This window comes from Gigantopelta aegis, chromosome 10 (assembly GCF_016097555.1).
Source record: "Gigantopelta aegis isolate Gae_Host chromosome 10, Gae_host_genome, whole genome shotgun sequence".
Classification (NCBI taxonomy): domain Eukaryota; kingdom Metazoa; phylum Mollusca; class Gastropoda; order Neomphalida; family Peltospiridae; genus Gigantopelta; species Gigantopelta aegis.
Window position 1 is genome coordinate 34,799,599 of NC_054708.1, and position 24,730 is coordinate 34,824,328.

Genomic DNA, 24,730 nt, shown 5'->3' on the forward strand with positions numbered 1-24,730 from the left:
GTAGTTGCAGCAGTTACCTCTTGATGATATATAACACAACTCAAAGGGGAAATACAAAGGGCACATCGACTGTTCTACGGAGCGTTTGGAGTCTGGTTGTCTTTATGACTTTACAGTGAATGTTTTCTCACAGGATGGTCAATTATACTCAACTGTAGAACTTCCCACATCCATAGTTATTTTGGCTGCCTCAAATAGGCTATATACACAATGTACTTTCAAAATTGTGTTATTGACGCAATTAAAATATTGAACATTGCCATCATTGTGTGTGATTTTGTTAGCCAGTAGACTCAACTTTCAGATAACATTGGGGTTTTTTATTATATTATTTTCCATTTGAATGTGAGTGAGAACATTTTGTTAGACAGTCATGGTGGAACGCATGAGGGTGCGTGTGTGCATGCATGTTTGTGTGTGTGTATATAATATAAATGAAACAAAGGAAGAATCCAAGAATATGTAATCAGCTTTACATGTATGTCATAGTATCCCAACAGCAATGCTAAAGTCTGAATGGCCATGAAAAGCTTAAATTTGTAGGAAGAAGAAAACAACATGTACAGTTACAGAATTTGTTCAAATACAACCATATAGTATAGATCATTATTGATTGCTTACAATAAATGATGCTTTTTACAGGTGTTTTAGTTCTGTTTTGTTTAGACTGGAATCTTGAGACAGAAACCTGGCTACAGATTTCCAAAGGTATCTCAGCACTACGATATTGTAAAACCTTTGTAGGTTAAGATGTCACTAGCCTACAATAGTTTTATGATATCGTAAGCTAAGATACCTTGAATAATATGGGCCCAGATGTCACCACATAGATCACTTCTGAATTCACATTTACCACTTGGCAGAAAGGGATCTTTTGTGTGCATTTTCTTACAGACCGGTGTCTTAGGACAACACATACCATAATGTCTTCATTAATGGCATCACTGAAAATCTGTCCAAACATGTCTCCAGGGCACTTCATGCAGATGATCTCGTATAAACAAAAAAATAATCCCCAAAATTATGTGTAACAGTTTGCGGATGATTTGTTTTGTTCATACCTTGATAAACGTAAAAGAAATAACAGACAAACCTTAATTGAATACACAGTCAGTCCTTTTTCTGTTAGACTTAATATAATTAAATTTCCTTTACAGTTACTGCAATATAACATCATCTCATTGGTCCAGATGTAGCAGTGCGAGTTTGTTCATTTCAAATCATCCATAAACTGATGTGTGAATGGCTTCGTAAATTCACACAGTTTGCAGATGATTTTCTTTTTCATACCTCAATGAACATAACAGAAATAACAGACCATCTTTAAATTAACCTAAAGGTTGACAACATGATATCTAAACCAATGGTTGTTTTTCAAGTTGGGAAAACAACTTAAACATCTACTTTAAGATGATATTACACGTAGTATTTAAAAATGGTGAAATTTCCATATACAGTTGAATCCCATTGGCTTGAACCCTGTCAGCGCTTGAGAAAGTGTTCGACCCATCGGGCAGTTCGACCTAACCGTTCAGTTAACATTTGTATAAGTGTAACTGAGGACGTTTGTGGTTCGAGTGTTGCAGTGTATTCGACCCTCTCGAGTTCGACCTAACGAGAATCTACTGTATATACATGTATATATCTCAACAGGTCATTTTTGTTTCATAAAGTGTTCATTCTTTAAAACTACTTCTCCAAATACAAACTGCTTTTGTTCTTATTCTTCCGTTGATTCTAGCTGAAACTTGGTGGACTGAATATCTGGTATTTGTCTTGTGTTCCACTCTTTGTTAAATAAGATAGGTTATCTCTCACAGAATTGTGGTGAACTTATGAACTGTATCAACAAATGAAGCCTACTCTCAAGGATTTCTTCATAATATACAGGGTGGGTGGGATTTAGTTCAGTTGGTTGAGTGCTCACCAGAGGTGCTTGTGTTGCAGGATCGAACCACCACGGTGGATCCAATCAACCGATTGGTTTTTACTTGTTCCAACCAGTGCACCATAACTGGTCAGTGGCTGTGGTATGTGTTTTCTTGTCTGTGGAAAAGTATATATAAAAAATTCCCTTAATGCATTAGGAAAAATGTAGCAGGTTTCCTTTGATGACTATGTGTCAGAATTACCATATGTTTGACATCCAGTAGCTGATGTGCACATCAAGTGATCGTTATTTCTGGCTTGAAGCTCCGCCCATTTTATTGTCAGTATGACTCGCCGCAAACACGGGTTTAACTTTTCATAATATACAAGTTTGTCTAGTGGGCCACGTCTTTTAATGACTTGCAACATATAAACTTCTCTGCTTCCCTGCTACCCGAAATTACAGCTGTGGATGATCTGTACAGTAAAAAGAAAGCCTCTGTAGGACAGTAGTTAAGCCGTTTAAGGCGTGCAATGTACTGGGTTCTCGTCCTAGTACCAGCGTCCACTCAGAGTGAGTTTTAACATTTGATTTTGATATAATTTTAGGCCTGAAAAACAAGTTACAGTAAGAATAATTTTAAACATCTATAACTATAGTTTTACGGTGCCAGTCATGACTTGGTAAAATACTCTCTTTGACTCTGTTTTGTGCAGAGATACAATTTCTTTTTGCTGTAATTGTTCTGTCATTCAAATTTGTTTAAATGCTGGAGTGTTGTTAAACAAATAGTTGTTTCCTTTCTGACTGTGTTTGATGGATGTAGCTGTTTGTAACAGTGATCGGGTCCTGTACAATTGTGGCACAGAATACTGACATGGATTTTGTGTTGTTTCAGGTGTGTAGCAGCAGGTACCAGTATTGGGCCTGGGATTCGACCCGCAGTCAGTCGACACGCGTGTGGGTTGTGTAGTCGAACGTTCTCCTTCCGACACACCATGCTCAGACACGTGCGCACGGTGCACCAGCGCATGACGCGATTCGTGTGCAACAAATGTGGCAGAGCCTTCAACAGAAAAGACCATCTGATGCAGCATTTCAAATACACCTCACACACACAGAACTAAAGACCATCTGACTCAGCATTTCAGATACACCTCACACACACACACACACACACACACACAGAGAACTAAAGACCATCTGACTCAGCATTTCAAATACACCTCACACATGCAGAACTAAAGACCACCTGACTCATCATTTCAGATACACTTCATACACACAGAACTAAAGACCATCTGATTCAGCATTTCAGATACACCTCACCCACACAAAACTAAAGACCATCTGACTCAGCATTTCAAATACACATCACACACAAAACTAAAGACCATCTGACTCAGCATTGCAGATACACCTCACACACACAGAACTAAAGACCATCTGACTCAGCATTTCAGTACACCTCACACACACAGAACTAAAGACCATCTGACTCGGCATTTCAAATACACTTCACACACAAAACTAAAGACCATCTGACTCAGCATTTCAGATACACCTCACACACACAGAACTAAAGACCATCTGACTCAGCATTTCAAATACACTTCACACACAAAACTAAAGACCATCTGACTCAGCATTTCAGATACACCTCACACACACAGAACTAAAGACCATCTGACTCAGCATTTCAGATATACCTCACACACACAGAACTAAAGACCATCTGACTCAGCATTTCAAATACACTTCACACACACACACACACAGAACTAAAGACCATCTGATTCAGCATTTCAAATACACTTCACACACGCAGAACTAAAGACCATCAGACACAACCAAGATGTGAGACCTTTACCACACTCCCAGTACCCAGCCCTTAGATCTGTGCTGGTGTTCCTACCTCAACATCACTTTCTTATCTAACTACAATGTATAATATTCAATAATAATAAGACTAACTTTGTTGCTGCCATCTGTGGGCAATCCTTTTAAAAATGAACCTTTTTTCCCCCAGAACATTGTCAGAATCAAATGGTGGTGGTGTTATCATCAGCTATTGCATGTCAATATTTTTGTTTACATCCAGTAGCCAATGATTTAATGAATCAATATTCTCTAGTGGTGTCATTAAACAAAACAAACTAAACAAGACAAACACTTTATGCTGCTGCTGTAAGATGTGTTACCAGGTTCAGTGACCACGAGTGACGCTAACATTCACAAACTATTGGACTGGCTGTAGGATGTTACCAGGTTCAGTGACCACGAGTGACGCTAACATTCACAAACTATTGGACTGGCGGTAGGATGTTACCAGGTTCAGTGACCACGAGTGACGCTAACATTCACAAACTATTGGACTGGCGGTAGGATGTTACCAGGTTCAGTGACCACGAGTGACGCTAACATTCACAAACTATTGGACTGGCCGTAGGATGTTACCAGGTTCAGTGACCACGAGTGACGCTAACATTCACAAACTATTGGACTGGCCGTAGGATGTTACCAGGTTCAGTGACCACGAGTGACGCTAACATTCACAAACTATTGGACTGGCCGTAGGATGTTACCAGGTTCAGTGACCACGAGTGACGCTAACATTCACAAACTATTGGACTGGCCGTAGGATGTTACCAGGTTCAGTGACCACGAGTGACGCTAACATTCACAAACTATTGGACTGGCCGTAGGATGTTACCAGGTTCAGTGACCACGAGTGACGCTAACATTCACAAACTATTGGACTGGCGGTAGGATGTTACCAGGTTCAGTGACCACGAGTGACGCTAACATTCACAAACTATTGGACTGGCGGTAGGATGTTACCAGGTTCAGTGACCACGAGTGACGCTAACATTCACAAACTATTGGACTGGCCGTAGGATGTTACCAGGTTCAGTGACCACGAGTGACGCTAACATTCACAAACTATTGGACTGGCCGTAGGATGTTACCAGGTTCAGTGACCACGAGTGACGCTAACATTCACAAACTATTGGACTGGCTGTAAGATGTGTTACCAGGTTCAGTGACCACGAGTGACGCTAACATTCACAAACTATTGGACTGGCTGTAGGATGTTACCAGGTTCAGTGACCACGAGTGACGCTAACATTCACAAACTATTGGACTGGCTGTAGGATGTTACCAGGTTCAGTGACCACGAGTGACCACGAGTGACGCTAACATTCACAAACTATTGGACTGGCTGTAGGATGTTACCAGGTTCATTGACCACGAGTGACGCTAACATTCACAAACTAGAGTATATTTGTAAAGCAAGCTTCAAGCATAGGCTGATATAGGATTGTATGATGGATGGTAGGGGGTGGGGTTGCCTGGACATATGCTGATAAAATATTTGTACTAAAACAAAGGACATAAAATATTTGTGCTAAAACAAAGGACATAAAATATTTGTACTGAAACAAAGACAAGATCTACTAGTATAAGTTTACACCCTTGAATCCATCCTTGATCTATCTAAAGTGTCATCCCTAAACATTTCTTTATGTAACAGTTAATCTCTGTAAACAATATCAGTGTGATTATAAATTACACAATATATGAACTTACATTGGTTGCTATGTGTGACTGTTGCAGGATAACAGAAATTTACAACCATCATTTTGCATCTACACATTGATCAAAAATACAGGACCTGATGTAACGTGATTTCAGTTACTTGGTTACAAATATGTGTGTACCCCAGGTTTCAGTCACATGGTTACAAATATGTGTGTATCCCAGATTTCAGTCACTTGGTTACAAATATGTGTGTCCCAGATTTCAGTCACTTGGTTACAAATATGTGTGTATCCCAGATTCAGATTTGTATGTATATAGATTTTAAAATGTGTATATGGTGTGTTGTTAAGTGAAATTAAATAAACTAATTTCAATTAATGCTTTTGTTTTTAATTTGGTTTTAATTCCCAATATGGATGGAAATTAGTTTATGTCGTGTGTAAGTTTAAAGTTTGTTTTGTTTAAAGACACCACTAGAGCATATTGATTTATTAATCATCGGCTATTGGATGTCAAACATTTGGTAATTTTGACATATAGTCTTAGAAAGGAACTTCGCTACATTTTTTCATTAGTAGCAAGGATCTTTTATATGCACCATCCCACAGACAGGATAGCACATACCATAGCCTTTGATATACCAGTCGTGGTGCACTGGCTGGAACGAGAAATAGCCCATTAGAGCCACCAATGAGGATCGATCCTAGACCGACCGTGCATCAAGTAAGCTACGTCCTGCCCCTGATGTGTAAGAGTCTATCTCAAGATTGACTTGTAAACACTATTCTATACATGTATAGTCTGTTTGCATAAAAAAAGGAACCAATAAATTGGCATATAAATTTATAATAAATGATGTTAAAACTTATATTAAAACATATTAATGAGTTTTAAACTCGGAAATATTTTTTTTTTTTAAAAACACATTTTATGTAAATAAAGTTTCTTAACAAATTTCCAGCAAAATATAAATATAGATTAATGCCATTTTTAAAACAGATGTTATTGCCATGCATCTTTATATTAAAGGGGGATCCACATCTGTGGGCCCATTGGCTATTTCACGTTCCTGCCAGTGCACCACGACTGGTATATCAATGGCCATGGTATGTGCTATCCTGTCTGTGGGATGGTGCATATAAAAGATCCCTTGCTACTAATGGAAAAATGTAGTGGATTTCCTTTCTAAGAGTATATGCCAAAATTACCAAATCTTTGACAACCAATAGTTGATAGTTAATAAATCAATGTGTTCTAGTGTTGTCTTTAAACAAAACAAACTTTAACTTTATATTAATGGACCACAAGTTTGTCTGCTACATGTATTTGTGTCTGCTTCGGGTTCTGTGTCAGTCCTTAAAGGAAGGGTCATTCATGAATTAACAGTGGAGACATATGGTTTCCGGTGGATCCATTCAACTGACTGAGGTTTTTCTCGTTCCAACCAATGTACCACAACTGGTCAAAAGCTGTGGTATGTGCTTTCCTGTCTGTGGGAAAGTGCATATAAAAGATCCCTTGCTGCATTAATAAAAATGTAGCAGGTTTCCTCTGTCAGAATTACTATATGTTTAACATCCAACAGCCGATGATTAATTAATCAATGTGCTCTAGTGGTGTCATTAAACAAAACAAACTTTTTAACTTTGATTTGAAAGATACAGTGTGTGTATATTTCTGTTTAGCTTATATTGGACACTATAAACCATTCGTCAAACAGGTAATATACGAAAAGGCAAAAGTTATTGTGACACACAAAAGACAAAGATAATAAGTTTTTACTGCTGTGTATGAAACATTATAACATGGAAAGAGAAATGTCCGAAGGTATGGAAACAAGCAATAGTCCATGAAAAGGGCGCACCTGCAATATGCAAATGAGCTACATCACTAGAGGGGGTCCAGAGCAAAGTTCACACAGTCAGTAGCAAGTGTGTCCATCTTGAGTGTTGATACAGGCCTTGCACCATCATCTCATTGAGGGATGGTACGGGCTGTGAGGGTTGCTGGCTGGAACCTGTTTCGCAGATGCATGGTTCGGATCCATGTATCTTGGTGAGGGGTTGTTACGGGTGGTCGGCTGCTATGTGGACGGTCCCTGACCTGGTTGTTTTGTTGATATCATTGCCATAAGTGCCATATGGTGTTTTTGTGAATGTTGAATTGACATGCGATGTCACGTTATGAGGTTCCAGATTCAAGCATCCCTATGACTCACCATCTGTCATTTTCACTGAGGCGTGGCATGATGTAATTGCATCAAACATTTCACTAATGGTGTTTTTCTGACTTCTGGACTTCTGATGGTTGCATGGAGTGGCAATGATTTGCGACTGAATGTCTGGCCTTTTATGGTGAACACTGGACAGAATTTCTCCCGAATATTCCATGTTTTTTGCACAAAGCATGCAATCGCTGCAACAACTGCTTGGTTGCATTTCTTCGAGCTGTTTCATGCACATTTTCTCTGGTTTACAACCATAAATCCATTCACAAATTTATTACTCCAAACAATCCATGTCACAATAACTTTTGCCTTTTAGTATACTGTAGATCCTGAAATTATTGCGATCATAATATTAATGCGAAAAATGCAAGCTCGTGTTATTCACATTAATAATATGATGTATTTATTGCTATGCTTTGTCCATGTGTTCCACGTTATTAAAACAAAACAAACAAAGATTAAAATTCTAACATACATGTATAACACAACTGGAAAACAATTCATTGTAGATGAGACATAAATTTGTACATAATCTAACAAGATGTCAGCCATGCGTGATGATTGCAGGGTCTTTGGCTATCCTATCAAAAGCCGACACGATACATCGCGTGTGAATGGGTTTTAGCACGCTAATCCTGAGGTTGACCAATTCTTTGATTTCACTGTTCAAGTTCATTGCAACTTAGTTGGGTGAATTGTTCTTTTGTTATGACTTTGAAACATGTCTACATTCTTAGGAAGATACAGTTGTAATGGTATATATATGCTAATGTTTAACCAAATTTATGTAACCATACGTAACTGAACGCTGCAAAATAGTCTTGGAGTTGACCTCACCAAAAACACTAAGGACTAAACAGGTTAACTGATGTGTACACAGATATGTTAGTTGATCTCATTGAAGACAACTGTAACATGGATTCAACCAAAAAGTACACGGACATACATGTATGTTGCTAGGAAAGTAATATTTCAAAGGGAGGCCACTCGCATTACTTTCATGTCGCATTTTAGTCTGTCCACCATCACTCGCATTAATTTAGGGACGCGTTAATTTCAAGATCTACAGTATTAGCTAAAACTGAAGAAAGTAATTTTTTTTTTTTAGCTGCAAAGCGTTACTTCAATTATACACCAAAATGCATGTATTAATAACCAGTCACATATGGCCACTATGCAGCTGATTGAATAAAAAACTTAACATGCATATATTTTCTGGCAATCTTTTGCTTGTCTATTTAGAAGGTAGACTGCCATGTGATCCTGGCTTTCAATGGCTGAACTCATAGGCGTATAGGCTGCCATTTTTGTAGGGGGGGGGGGGGGGCAGGCTGGCTTTTGTCCGAATTAAATGAAAGTTCCCAAATCTGCATAACAACATTTATTGATATTAGCATTATTATCAAACAGCTATATAGGGTTGCAAACGAATCACTACACATTTTTTACATGGATTAAAATGAATTTTGAAAAAAAAATGATGAAAACACATGGTAAAAAGGTCTCAGGTTAGCACATTTTGCCCGAATATCTGTATAATTTTTGCCCGAATTTCTGTATAATTTGTGCCCGAATTTGATGTTATGCTCTAGCACTAGGGGGGCAGTTGCCCTCCCTGTCCTGTCCCCCTATCTTGTACGCTTATGGCTGACCTGTTTTGTATTTCAGGACACATGTTGGCACACACCGATGGAGTGGTACAGCCATGGCCAACACATACCAGTGTCCCGAGTGTGGGCGACCATTCCGCTTTAACCACTCACTACTGCGGCACATTCGCTGTATTCACCACCACGTGAAAACACATTCCTGCAGCAGGTGCGGGAAACGATTTAGTCGGAGTGATGTTCTCAACAAACACATGACCACTTGCGGTGGGCGAACCTTTCTTGGAGGATTTTGATTACTTCTGGCTTTCAGAAGATTCATGTAGTTCTAGGTGAAATTTATTAAAGGATTTAAGTTTACTAACATTTGTTATCTCGCCTTCAGGTAAAATTCTTTAATCTAATTGGTTGTTTGCCGTTGGACAAATCCCTTATACCCCTGTGGACGGAGCCAAATTCTCTTATACCCCGTCTGTAATTTCCAACAGTTTCCAGCCACCCCAGTTAATGCTAAAGCAATAATTAGATTATAAATAACATTGATAATCAATCAATATTGCAATATTAAAAACTCGTTTATCGATGGAACTATTTTTCGTCACTGGCAAGTCATGTCATGTCATAGGGTTTTACGTGCATATTCAGAACAAGCTGTTGTAGCGCATGCCTGTTGTGGGCACAAGAGCCGGCCAAGGCCGGCTCCTCCGTCCATGACAGGAACTGGCAAGTGGTACGGCTCCGTTAATAAATTGTTAACAATTATTGTCTGGCGTTATTTTGATTATTTGGCTATATCATATGGTTTAACATGTCGGCAAGATAAATTATATTATCACATTTTGGGGTTTTTTTTTAAAGGATATAAAAAAAAACACCAACAAAACTCCTGCACAGAATAAAAAACAATAATAAAAAAAAAAATTAAACAAACACCAACATACAATAAACACCAAAAATATACAAAAAATTAACACCAAAAATAAGCCAAGAACAACAAGAAATGATGACATGGTAAAGGTTATACATGACATTTCTGTGGACTACAATATTTTTCGTTTTTTAATTATATTAATTTGTTATCAAGTGAAAACTTGTTTTATAGAAGTGTATTGTAACCACAGGATTATTTTCAATATTTGAATGAGAGCACCAAAACTAGTACAGTCAAACCTGTCCAAGCAGCCACCTGTAATCAGCGATCACCTGCCTTAAGCTGTTTTAATGTAAATGCACCTGTAATAAGCGGTCACCAGTCTAACTTGGCCAGCAGCCACCTAAATCGGATCCCAAATTGCTAAAATAAGCGTCCATAATAAATGTTTACTAGTATATAAAGTGATATTTTAACAACAGCGACAAGGTGCAGCAAATAACCAATCTTCACACCTTTAGGAATACTAGTACCCGTTGAGTTCTGACATCTCTACTGTGTATCAATAAAGAAAGTATGACTCTGGAATGTATCTAATTGCCTCTGGGCAGGCTAAGTTTGACATTTGTAGATTCTTTTACTGTGACAGTACACTGCATAAAGTAGGAATTAAATAGTTAAATGGAAAAAGAAAACAAACTTATTGAGAATGGTTAAATTAATACATTCCAATTACCTTATTTCTGAAGGAGGCAACAACAAAGAAACAACAAAAGTTTTAAAGACTGTATATATGACAACCTGTAATCAGCGGCCACCTGTCTTATGCAGTCATTTTTCTCTACTCCCTTGTGTGACCGCTTAAGACGGGCATGAAAAAAGATGTGGTCCAGACTGTTTTGAAGATTATATGTGGCGATAGATGGTAAACAAAGTTGTGCAATGTATCTTATATGAGCTGGTACATACAGGAAAGGAAGGAAATGTTTTCTTTAACGATGCACTCAACACATTTTATTTACAGTTATATGGTGTCGGAGCGCATACAGAGATAAAACTTTTAAGTACTTCAGTTAAATCATTATGTAATTGCACATATTAATTTGTGTTTTATCTATTTACCAGTACTTAATGTTTTATTTTTCAGAATAAAGAAATTTGCATGTGAGGAATGTGGCAAAAGGTTTTCCAGCAGATTTTCTTTAAAGCGTCACGGGATTCGCCACACAATGCCTATAGAGAACACCTGCAATAAATGCGGGAAAGTGTTTATTTCAAGAGATAACCTTGAGGGACACATGAGTTCAGAACATGCGGCACCAAAACGTTTTCACTGCGATCGGTGTGGACTGGAATTTGTGTACAAAAAGAATCTAAAGTACCACCAAGCCAATGCAGTTTGCGAGAAACAAAGGATCCCTCACTATCCGGATTATATTATCCCAAAGTGAAATGAGTTCTGTTCAGAGTTAAAGAAAAAACAACAACAAGAAAATACAACATTTATTCAGACAATTCCATTTTATTGTTGATATCATTAGTCAAAGGCTTGTGTGTGTTTGTTCATAAATATTGACCAACATTTTGGCCGAGTTGGTTTTATAGATGAGGCTTCAGCTATCAGTTTTTGTCTCTTTTGTTTACTCAAATGTTTCAGCTCTTAAAGGGACATACCCTAGTTTCAACCCGTGAAAATTAACACTAAGTTTAGTTAATCTACAAACCTGTAACACATTTGGATAAAGTTACAGCTGAGTGAAATATGAGACTGTGACTTTGAAATGGTGAAATACACTCTAAAAATAGACTAAAACTCAACTCCATAACTATTACTTCTCAGACACACGTGCATTTTTAAAAATATGAGAAATGCATTTTGTGATATTAAAAACACCAGGATAACCAAAAACACTTCGAATGTACGGAAATTGATAATCTAAACAATAAAATCTTAAGTAAAGTATGATTTAGGTTATTAAAAACAGTTATAATAGTCAAAAATATGCGTTTGTGTTTAAAAACTAGGGTATATCCCTTTAATTTTTTTCTTTCTTGTTTTAAAATTTTTGTTTTGTTTTTTTGTTTGGTAGCAACAGAAGCTAAATGTGCCTTCACTGTACACACTTATAAACACCGACTAACACACTAAATTTTCTGTGGAATTTGGGCGATAATTCTTAACCTAAATATGCAGAATGATAACCATTGTTAATTGTATGCTTTAATATTTCTCACTTTTCACTACATGTACACCACCATTTGTTATGTCATTACTTTATGTATCAGCTTAATATAGTCTGGTTTAGGAAATACTTCTTCATTTTATATATTTTTTTTATATAAAACACTGACATGTCTTTTCAAATCTTTCTTTGATGATTACAAGTAAGTTGACCTCTGTAGTATTTAAATAACTCACTGGTTTGAAGTTACTACCCCCACCCCCACCCCCACCCCCCTCCGCCTGTTACCGACCACAGTCGGGCTGCTGGTGCTCCCTTGTCAGTGCAGGCAGTCCCTCCTCCTTCTCACCCCCACCTTTCCTGTCCTGGCAGAGAAGCCGGCCGAGGTCGGCTCTTGTGCCCAGGACAGGTGTGCACTACAACAGCTTAATCTGAATGTGCACGTAAGCCCTATGACATGACATGGCATTGAAGTTACTTGTTATTTTTAGTACTAAAATGATAACAAGTGGTATTGTGCCTCTTACATATAGCAAAATGAGGCGGTGATCTGGCTGGAGGGTGGATAACTCTCATATTTGTCCTAGTTTTTTACAGAATATATACTCTTCAAAAGAAGAAACGCAAAACCACATTGTCGTAACATTTGGAGAATTGATTTAATTATTGAATGGTGAGTCCGATAATTACCAAATGTTGCAGGATTTTTCACAATTCACTCTAGTCCATTGTGAATAAGTGATAGGACACACCACCAAGGTCAAGGTCATCTGGAGTCAATACCGGGTGTGGCCTCCGCGTGTGTTGACAACTGCCTGGCACCGCCTGCCCATTGAAGCAACCAGAGTACGGATGACGTCCCGGGGGATGGTGGCCCACTCGGCCTGCAAGGCTGCTGCTGCTGGGGCTGTGGTTGTCGCTGTCGGAGGCGTCGGTCCAACTCGTCCCATAGATGCTCAATTGGGTTCAAATCCGGTGATATCGATGGCCAAGGAAGGACATTAATGTTGTTGTTCTGTAGGAAAGCCGTTGTGAGACGTGCTGTGTGAGGCCTGGCGTTGTCATGTTGGAACACTGCGTTGGCGTTGGCCATAACTGGAACGATGTGTGGCCGGAGGATCTGGTCAATGTAGCCCTGTGCATTCAGGTTGCCCTGCACGTGGACCAGGTCAGTTCTGCCAGTGTGTGAGATGGCTGCCCACACCATGACACTACCCCCGCCGAATCTGTCCACTTCCTGCACGCAGTTTGCCGCATAACGTTCACCACGACGCCTATACACGCGACATCTTCCATCATGACGTCGGAGCAGAAATCGGGACTCGTCACTGAACCACACCTGTCTCCATCGCAGTTGAGGCCATTGTCGATGAATCTGGCACCACTGCAGTCGGAGTCGACGGTGTTGTGGTGTTAAGATGACACCTCGAACTGGACGTCTGGCACGAATTCCTACCTCACGTAGGCGGTTCCGTACGGTCTGGTCGGATATCCTGCGCAAACCTGGTATTGCTGCGGCTGTGGAGGTGGCAGTAGTCAATCGTTCCCGAAGGTGGCGTACCCGGATGTAGCGGTCCTGCCCGGGGGTAGTGACCCGTGGTCGACCGGATCTAGGGAGGTCACGTGTTGATCCATGTTGCTGGTAACGGTCCCACAGTCTGGAGATGGTGCTTGGGGACACATGGAATGCCCATGCAACGGCCGTTCTGGATTCGCCTGCGTCTAGTCGGCCGATGGCATTGTTTCTCTGCGGTTCACTGAGACGTGGCATGTCCTGGATTGTCAACTGTCGGCCAGATACAGAGGCCAGGCAAGCGAACACCCTGCACTTTTATACTGTCGGTGTTCATGTTGCACATGCAGACAACGCACGTGCAGTGGTGACATGGTTTGCACGTGGCTGCATTTTTGCGAATATTCACATTTTGGAACTTTATTGTACAGTAGCTGCGTTTTATCGAATGTAACCGTGGGAATGTGTTTGGGACATGCAATGACCTTATATTCACAAAGCATGAACCGGTAGGAAACATAAAATCGGAGTTATAACCCATTTGTACCCTTTTGCGTTTCTTTTTTTGAAGAGTATATTTTCAAATAGAAATTGTGTTGAAATGCATGTTGAAGTGAATGGTGGTATGCATCTTGTAGTAAGGGTTTAAACTTGGTTTAAACATTGTTAAACTTAGTTTTTGTAATTACACTTTAAGAATAGTCATATTGATGTACTTACCTTTGTTTGACACCCAATAGATGATGTGTATTTTTGTGCTGCGGTGTTGTTAAGCATTCAGTCAGTCATTTTAAGAATGGAGTATTTATATTCAAGTGAATACTCATTCATTGGAAAGCAAACATGAACATGTATGTCAAACTTTTCTGACACCCAGCAGATGATGTGTATGTTTGTGCTGGGGTGTCATTAACATTCATTCATTCATTCATTCATTCGGACAGGATGTAGCCCAGTGGTACAGCACTCGCTTGATGCGCGGTCGGTGTGAGATCAATCCCTGTCAGTGGGCCCATTGGGCTACTTCTCATTCCAGCTAGTGCCCCATAACTGGTGTATCAAAGGCTGTGGTATGTACTTCCCTGTATGTGGGATGGTGCGTATAAAAGATCCCTTGCTGCTAATTGAAAAGAGTAAACCATGAAGTGGTGACAGCGGGTTTGCTCTCTCAATATCTGTGTGGTTTTTAACGATATGTCTGATGCCATATAACTGTAAATAAAATGTGTTGAGTGCGTCGTTAAATAAAATAAAAAAATCTTTCTTTCTTTCATTCATTCACCTATGTCAAATTGTTTTATAAATCATGCTGTGTTGAACATGTTAAAAATCACTTTGACCATGTCAAAATTGAAAAATCTAAATACTGATATCTACTAAATACTGACATCTACTAAATACTGACATCTACTAATCTACTAATTAAATGATCATTTAAGGAATACATGTATATAAATATTCAAGATTATGTATGACAGTGATATTAAATTTTAAGAAATAAATAGTATTGTATTACATTTGTTTTAGTTTTGAACATAACAATATGTATTGATGTTATGTTGTGCTAACTGAGTTAAGTTGGTTTATTTCTGGTTCCAGGGACATGTTGAGTAAGAGACAAATATTGCATAATCTAAATCTTTGTACCTTTAACAGTTGACCATTTACCATGTTTAGATTCATCAGTTCAAGCAATGTGTTTGAGTTTCCTGGACAGATCAGTCCCAGAGTAAGAACTGGCCTAAATTACTAGGAAATGTAATTTAATATGGCATTACTTTCATCAAAAATATTTCCAATTAAGATACAAATATATATTGTTTCATTTATTACCATTTAAGCAAGTTTACTAGAATTGCAAAACATGAATAATGAATGTAAGTACAACATGTAACAGTGTTCTAGTTAGGATTTTGATAGGGCAGGGCGCTAATTTAATTGTAGGGCATTTTTAACGCGAAAATCTTATTTTTGAGGCAAGTGCTGGATATGATGGAATTTTTTACATTCATAAATATCATATATGTAGAAATATCTATGCTGGTTTTAATTTACATAACGTTTTTGGAGGGAGGGGGACAATCAATTTCTAAGCCCAAATTTATTCTTAAATTTGTTCTTAAATTTGGATGTTTGATGAAACAGTACATTCATCGCCGTATGCAATATTAAAAAATCTCGTTCCAGCCAGTACAACACGACTGGTATGTGCCGTGGTATATGCTATATAAACGATTCCTTGCTGCTAAAGGAAAAAAATAGCAGGTTTTTCTCCAAGACTAAATTTCAAAATTACCAAATGTTTGACATCCAATAGCCGATTATTAATAAATCAATATGCTCTAGTGGTGTCGTTAAATAAAATCAAACTTTAACTATTAAAATGTTTTACAAAAGGTTGGATCACCTAAAAAAAATCCTATTCTTTTTTCTATTATATATAGTATTTATACCATTTAATATCATGCCCAAATGTGATTTAAAATAAATAAATAAATGAAATAATTAAAAGAAATCAAGAAATGAAAAAAAGAGAATGATTAGAAATAAATAAAAAGAAATAAAGAAATAAAAGAACAAACAGATTAAAAAATGACATAAGGATATATTTGTAACAAGTTGCTCACTGCATTTAAAAACGACTATGATTGCATGTCAAGGTCTAGATAGATTTCATTAAATAGCTTTTGCAAACATGCTTTTAACAAAATAGTTAGGCCTACATAGACCAAATAACCAGTGTTGCTAGTTTATAAAGATGCAATCATTGTATCATTGATAAGGACTACTGACTATCTATATGTATCTTGGTCTGAGTATTTGCAAAGGCAAAAATTACTTTCAAAAATTTACTTATCAAAATAAATTTCGCATTTGACGTTCTGTCGAAGTTTATCATGATGGTCTACTTTCAACTAGGTGTTTGCTAGGTGGTGTGTGGTTATGTGCGTGACGGTATGAGGATTACTTCGCATTCAAGCTTTGTCCACTCGTCTGCAGTCATATCGAATAACAATAGAAAAGAAAAAAAACATATCACGTTACTGCTGTCGGCTTTCACAACTGTGGCCAAACAATATATTGTCAAACGTTTTTTAGTTGGGAATTCAGACTCGTAACAACATTGTACACGCTTTGAGAGGAAAGCAAGATGTTGTATTTTTATTTGACAATGAATTAGGGCAGGTGCGGCAACAAACACAGCAGGGCGGCACAAAACAGGGCGCCCCTCTATTTATTGCAAGCTAGAACACTGTGTAATAGCAGTAACATCTTTAGCATATTGTCATCATCTAAGTGTTTGCAGTAGCTCACACCTCATTTTATTTACTCATTTTTATCTTTTCATATGTACAAAATTATTGATGTGTATAATACAGTTTGAGCTATGACAAAAATAACCAGAAACTCATTGAATATACAAACACTAGCTGACACTGTAATATAAAAAAATGTATTTAATCAGAGGTTGAAATGCTGCCGACCTTACCAATTTTTGCTGGTTAACATTACCATGAGCCGGGACATCTTTTAGCCTCCGGTTCTGTCCTGTCAGACAGACAATTATTTTACATTTATACATTATGATCATATTCAGTCCAGCAGCTTTTGATTTGGTTTGGCAGAATTTGTAGCTTGCCAGACAATTTCGACACCTATTAATATGTAATTTTAGTAATCAAAATGACTCTTATTAATTTGAAACATGTTATGATGGCAGAAAACGCTGGGCAATCTCCTTAATATAGTTTGTTAAGAATCCACATTAATGATTGGGTGAAGTTATTTATTTATATTTTATATATAGCAACTGCACCCATACACCACCCCCACCCCCACCCCACCACCTCTAATCCCAACATCAATAGATGTGGCCTCATCTTGTATTCATTCGTTTGTCTAGGGGTGGGATTTAGCTCAGTTGGTTGAGTGCTCGCTTGAGGTACTTGCATCACAGGATCAAACCACTTCAGTGGATCCATTCAGCTGATTGGGTTTTCTCTCGTTCCAACCAGTGCACCACAACTGGACAAAGACCGTGGTATGTGTTTTCCTGTCTGTGGGAAAATGCATATAAAAGATCCCTTGTTGCATTAAAAAAAATGTAGCGGGTTTCGTTTGATGACGACATTTCAGAATTACCAAGTGTTTGACATCCAATAGCCAATGATTAATTGCTCTATGTGCTCCAGTGGTGTCGTTAAACAAAACACACTTTAACTTTCATTTATTTGTCTAATATTTAAAGGATATACATTTCTTAGTGACAACTGTAGACCAGTAATTTCCACTTCCTACTATATAGGTAGTACTATACCAAATAACTTCCGGCTGGGTCAAAGTTCGAGGTGCACCGAACTTTTGATAGAGAAGTGAACACCACAAGTCCTGTGATTGGTTATAAATGTGAGTGTGTTGGTTGTAAAAAATAATAGTTTCATCTGGGTAAAATAAATGTTCAATTTTATTTCATCTAGTACCAATGTGTCAAGTAGCCTTGTGCTTGAAACATGTATGGGGTACCTGTAAAAAAAAGTACTCAAATTGTGTGCGAAACTAGGGTAGTCATAGACGCTACCCGTTATCTCAGAAACGAGCAGCTTGACCCCCATTTTTTTCTGATTCACTTTAAGTGTAAGGGGTGGTAGTATTTATATCCGTGGCGTTTATGTCGGTTGATACGTTGCAGGTAGGAGTTTTAGCCGCATATGTTACTATTGTCGTCTATGGGATTTGATTTGGTAGTATACACCCTACAATACATGTAATCATTTTTAGTCAGGGTTAGTGTCAGAAATGTTTGTTTAACAATGGGATACTGACGTTTAGTATAAATATGACAGAAAACTTAGGAATGCCAATATATACACTGATGAATGGATATCCTAGAGCAGGGTTTCTGCCCGAGGGTATGGAGGGTAAAATTACATACCTCAAAATCTTGGAAAAATGGATACATTTTTATACTTTTTAGAAAGATTATAATAAGAGAACTGCTGTTTAAAATTTGTCAAAGTACACAAAATGCAGTGTTCAATTTCAAATGATTTCAACCCCATAACCACCTAATACCACATAGTAGGGACACTTATGGTCTGCTTTGTTTTTATTACGTACCTTCAAATTATTTTCTGGCAGAAAGCCTGTTGAGGTGTATGTATTAGATGCACTATAACTAATGATTAGGAAGTGCTATACATTTTTGCCTGTTAAGCTATATTCACCGTTAAACTTTTTTGCCTGTTACAGTTATATTCACTGTTAAACTTTTTTTCTGGTCCTTCTGATGTTTGTACTGGTTCCAGCAACATTGTTGAATCAGCCGCTGTTTGATGACCAAAACATAATAGGCTTTTGTATTCTCTCACCCACTAGACCCAAACTCACTAACAGTAGACGGGCCTGGTGCTTATACAACTTTTAGAATACAAACTGTATGTGTGTGATGTCATTAGAAATTGAGTCTGGACTCTAAAAGTTTCTACGAGTTTTCAACAAGAGATCTGACAGACAGGATAGACATATCGTGGACTCAGATGAAAGGAAGAGTTTTATAAGCACGGGCCCTGGTCCTACGAGTTTTCAACAAGAGATCTGACAGACAGGATAGACATATCGTGGACTCAGATGAAAGGAAGAGTTTTATAAGCACGGGCCGTGGTCCTACGAGTTTTCAACAAGAGATCTGACAGACAGGATAGACATATCGTGGACTCAGATGAAAGGAAGAGTTTTATAAGCACGGGCCCTGGTCCTACGAGTTTTCAACAAGAGATCTGACAGACAGGATAGACATATCGTGGACTCAGATGAAAGGAAGAGTTTTATAAGCACGGGCCGTGGTCCTACGAGTTTTCAACAAGAGATCTGACAGACAGGATAGACATATCATGGACTCAGATGAAAGGAAGAGTTTTATAAGCACGGGACCTGGTCCTACGAGTTTGCAACAAGAGATCTGACAGACAGGATAGACATATCGTGGACTCAGATGAAAGGAAGAGTTTTATAAGCACGGGCCGTGGTCCTACGAGTTTTCAACAAGAGATCTGACAGACAGGATAGACATATCATGGACTCAGATGAAAGGAAGAGTTTTATAAGCACGGGACCTGGTCCTACGAGTTTTCAACAAGAGATCTGACAGACAGGATAGACATATCGTGGACTCAGATGAAAGGAAGAGTTTTATAAGCACGGGCCGTGGTCCTACGAGTTTTCAACAAGAGATCTGACAGACAGGATAGACATATCATGGACTCAGATGAAAGGAAGAGTTTTATAAGCACGGGACCTGGTCCTACGAGTTTTCAACAAGAGATCTGACAGACAGGATAGACATATCGTGGACTCAGATGAAAGGAAGAGTTTTATAAGCACGGGACCTGGTCCTACGAGTTTGCAACAAGAGATCTGACAGACAGGATAGACATATCATGGACTCAAATGAAAGGGAGAGTTTTTTCAAGATGTTCCAGACAGTACTAAGAGCAAAGAGCCAGACTAGTGTTGTTCTTCCTGCAGATAGTCAGTTAGTAAGTTTATACTGTGGTATTCAAGGAAGGAAAAGAAATATTTATTTAATCACATCTTGGCACATTTTGGCACATTTTACCCAGTGGTAAAGTGTTCGGATCTGGGATCAATCCACGACGGAGGGCTCATTTGGCTATTTCTCGCTCCAGCCAGTGCACTACGACTGGTATATCAAAGACCATGGTATGTGCTCTCCTGTCTTTTGAATTGTGCATATAAAAGATCCCTTGATGCTAATGGAAAAATGTAGTGGGTTTCCTCTCTAATACTATATGTTAAAATTACCAAATGTTTGACATCCAATAGCCGATGATTAATAAATCAATGTGCTCTAGTGGTGTCGTTAAACAAAACAAACTTTAACTTTACCGTGGCACATTTTAAACTACAGCTATTTGATGCCTTGGTAGTGAAAAAGGAAACCTGCTGCAACCATTCCCACCAAATAGTGACAAGGGGACCTGTATGCACTTTCCAAAGACAGGACAGCACATTCCACAACATTTAATATACCAGTTGAAGGGTACTGGTTAGGATAGAAAAAAAAAATACAATAAAAAAAATACTGAGTGCACAGAGGGTGATCAATCTTGAGTCAAATGATCTACTACTGAGATACATTCCTTCCTTGGATACTGACTACGGTCTATAGGAAGTGAACTGGATGTGACTTGGCACAGTATATGCTACTATCATTTAGGACAGTATGAGAATTCAACATGAGAAACCTTATGCTGTTTGTCGTTTATGACAACCAATAATGATGTTACAAAGCGTCTACAACTTTTGGCTATTCTTGGTCTACGTGAACAATGATATAAAGAGGACAAATGTAATGTGTGCATGATTAGAATACTAGTGCTTTATATCAGACAATACGTGACCCTGATGTGTGTGGTTTGACTGTTAAGCCTTTTTTTCCATAAAGTCTGTAATGTTACTGACTGATACAGATCAAAGAAAATACATATATTTCATAACAATGCACTTCCGGCCTGAAATCTGGGTAATATGTTCTGCATCTGATCTACAACAGATTGAGGACATTGAAACCTGTTGAACATTGTAGGTCTGTTACAAGGCATCTGCATCATTCTGTGTCCATTGCAGATTTTATTGAAACTAGACTCTAGTGTTTTGTGTTTATACATGAAGATAAATGCAAATTAGACCAAGAGTACTTTGGAGGAGAATAAATGTAAAATATAATAAAGAATGAAAATAGAAGGCTGTGCGCCACCATGGATGTAGGGTTTGGGTGTACGCTGTAGGGTTGTGTGTGTCTAACGCATGCTTTGATTTGAACCTTTTGAACTGTAGTAGCCCGAGTACTGTGCTATTTGACAGCTAGACTGACTTTTGAACTGTAGTAGCCCGAGTACTGTGCTATTTGACAGCTAGACTGACTTTTGAACTGTAGTAGCCCGAGTACTGTGCTATTTGACAGCTAGACTGACTTTTGAACTGTAGTAGCCCGAGTACTGTGCTATTTGACAGCTAGACTGACTTTTGAACTGTAGTAGCCCGAGTACTGTGCTATTTGACAGCTAGACTGACTTTTGGACTGTAGTAGCCCGAGTACTGTGCTATTTGACAGCTAGACTGACTTTTGGACCGTTGTAGCCCGAGTACTGTGCTATTTGACAGCTAGACTGACTTTTGGACCATAGTAGCCCGAGTACTGTGCTATTTGACAGCTAGACTGACTTTTGGACCGTAGTAGCCCGAGTACTGTGCTATTTGACAGCTAGACTGACTTTTGGACCGTAGTAGCCCGAGTACTGTGCTATTTGACAGCTAGACTGACTTTTGAACTGTTGTAGCCCGAGTACTGTGCTATTTGACCGCTAGACTGACTTTTGAACTGTAGTAGCCCGAGTACTGTGCTATTTGACAGCTAGACTGACTTTTGGACTGTAGTAGCCCGAGTACTGTGCTATTTGACAGCTAGACTGACTTTTGAACTGTTGTAGCCCGAGTACTGTGCTATTTGACAGCTAGACTGACTTTTGAACTGTAGTAGCCCGAGTACTGTGCTATTTGACAGCTAGACTGACTTTTGGACTGTAGTAGCCCGAGTACTGTGCTATTTGACAGCTAGACTGACTTTTGAACTGTAGTAGCCCGAGTACTGTGCTATTTGACAGCTAGACTGACTTTTGGACTGTAGTAGCCCGAGTACTGTGCTATTTGACAGCTAGACTGACTTTTGGACTGTAGTAGCCCGAGTACTGTGCTATTTGACAGCTAGACTGACTTTTGAACTGTAGTAGCCCGAGTACTGTGCTATTTGACAGCTAGACTGACTTTTGAACTGTTGTAGCCCGAGTACTGTGCTATTTGACAGCTAGACTGACTTTTGGATGGGTATAATTGCTTTCTCAGTCCAAGTTAACTGTATAACGAAAACACACAATTTCTGCCTACCTTGCTCTAATACAACAATAATCAACAACAATCATATGTTTGATGTTAAATACCTTTACAGCAATCTTTTTCCAGTCTACTGATAACAGATATTTAACATACCAGTACTAATCACTAATAACCAGTGTGTGATTTTGGCTTAAAAAATTTAAGTGTCATATAAGGTCTCCCCATTTGCAAATCATTAGAGCCCGCCACCAACCCAGCGAGCCCTGCCATGTGTCTCTAGTAGAACAGAAGATACACTAAATGTTTTGCATGAAACCATGGAAAAGATCACTATGTGGGTTTCCTAGGATTTTGATATATATGTTGACTGTGTCATTTCAACGAATCAATGTAATTTGTACAAATAATGTTTACAAGCTATGCGGACTTGTATGCTAGGCAAGCTAGAGAGTCCGATATGATTTTTGTGAGCCTCAGGCTCCCGGACTCTTCTCAAAATTGCACAATGCACATATTATAGGAATAAACGTGTGTGCACCTACATATTTAACTGGAACATTGTTGAAAGGGAGTGTTGCTGGGTTTCTCCCTGTAGTGTATGTATTTTTAAAAGCATTTTCAACAAAACGTTGAGAATAACTAACACTTACTTTGTTTTACATTTCCAGGAGAACAAAATCCAACGCCGAACGTGCTCGGTTATACCGCCAGCGTAGAAAAACAAATATAGAAAAATATGAAGCCTATAAGAGACGGGAACAGCTCAGGTTCCAGCAAAGGAAGAAAGATGGAAGGATTAAACTAATAAACAGTTTGTCAGAAGCCGAAAAAAGGCGAAGGCGAGAAATATGGCGAAAAACTAAAAGGTTGAGTAGAGAGAAAAAGCAAGAGCATCAAAGAAGATCGAAGCGGAATGAAACATCATCATTGCCTCAGCTGCCAATATCCAGTGAGATTATTCAGATCAAGGAAGAAGCTGACCCAGATATAGTCTGGGAGATAGGCTTGGAATAAAGTTAAATGTACTAACCACTGGCCCATACTTGGGTGGGAGGGTATGTCATCGTGTGCTTATGTAGACCCCATGGGAAAATCAAACACCATGTTAGATGTATTTATAAAAAAGGTCAGCTTTCATCTTTAATGCCTTTTTCTCTACAACAGATAATGGTCCTAAATCACATCTGCCTTCAGACCCTTACTCCACTCTTCAAAAAAAGAAACTTCACATTGGTAAAAATAATGCTGTCGGATTACTTTTACAAAATCAAAGACATCGTAAAGACAATCAAGTAAGTGAGCGAATGGTGATGCAGCATAAAAGGCCACATCAGCAGTAATTCAGACAGACCGCATAACAATACTCTAGATAACACAACAATGCCAAGACTGACGTCAGCTCAACACATTAATGCCATTGGGACCGGCCTCGATGGCGTCGTGGCAGGCCATCGGTCTATAGGCTGGTAGGTACTGGGTTCAGATCCCAGTCGAGGCATGGGATTTTTAATCCAGATACCGACTCCAAATCCTGAGTGAGTGCTCCACAAGGCTCAATGGGTAGGTGTAAACCACTTGCACCGACCAGTGATCCATAACTGGTTCAACAAAGGCCATGGTTTGTGCTATCCTGCCTGTGGGAAGCGCAAATAAAAGATCCCTTGCTGCTAATCAGAAGAGTAGCCCATGTAGTTGCGACAGCGGGTTTCCTCTCAAAATCTTTGTGGTCCGTAACCATATGTCTGCCGCCATATAACCGTAAATAAAATGTGTTGAGTGCGTCGTTAAATAAAACACTTCTTTCTTTTTTTTCTAATGCCATTGGGAGATTGCAAACAGGGGCAACTCAACAAGCTGTGGCAAGGTACTTTGGTGTCTCCAGACTGATCATCTCTGCTTTATAGGCACGGTACAACACCACTCACAGTGTTAATGACAGGCCAAGGTCAGGTCGTCCCAGAGTAACCACCGCCGTTCAAGATTGATACATCCGGGTGTGTCAT

The 24,730-nt window shown here is 38.8% G+C and overlaps 1 protein-coding gene and 1 long non-coding RNA gene across 3 annotated transcripts in view; both read left to right on the plus strand.

Annotated features, from left to right (window-relative positions):
* LOC121382587 (GDNF-inducible zinc finger protein 1-like) overlaps positions 1-11,853 on the plus strand; it is a 98,365-nt gene extending 86,512 nt beyond the window's left edge. The window contains exons 5-6 of one of the 2 annotated variants that reach the window (XM_041512092.1): positions 9,309-9,579; positions 11,266-11,382. In XM_041512092.1, coding sequence (XP_041368026.1) covers positions 9,309-9,543 — 235 coding nt within the window. In that variant the 3' untranslated portion in view covers positions 9,544-9,579; positions 11,266-11,382. Of the gene's footprint in view, positions 1-9,308; positions 9,580-11,265 lie in introns of both variants that reach the window. The other variant, XM_041512085.1, reaches the window with a different exon arrangement.
* LOC121382588 lies at positions 2,167-5,791 on the plus strand. The gene is made up of 2 exons (XR_005959188.1): positions 2,167-4,074; positions 5,111-5,791. It is a non-coding gene; the product is annotated as an uncharacterized LOC121382588 (long non-coding RNA).
* Positions 11,854-24,730: the final 12,877 nt, after the last annotated feature.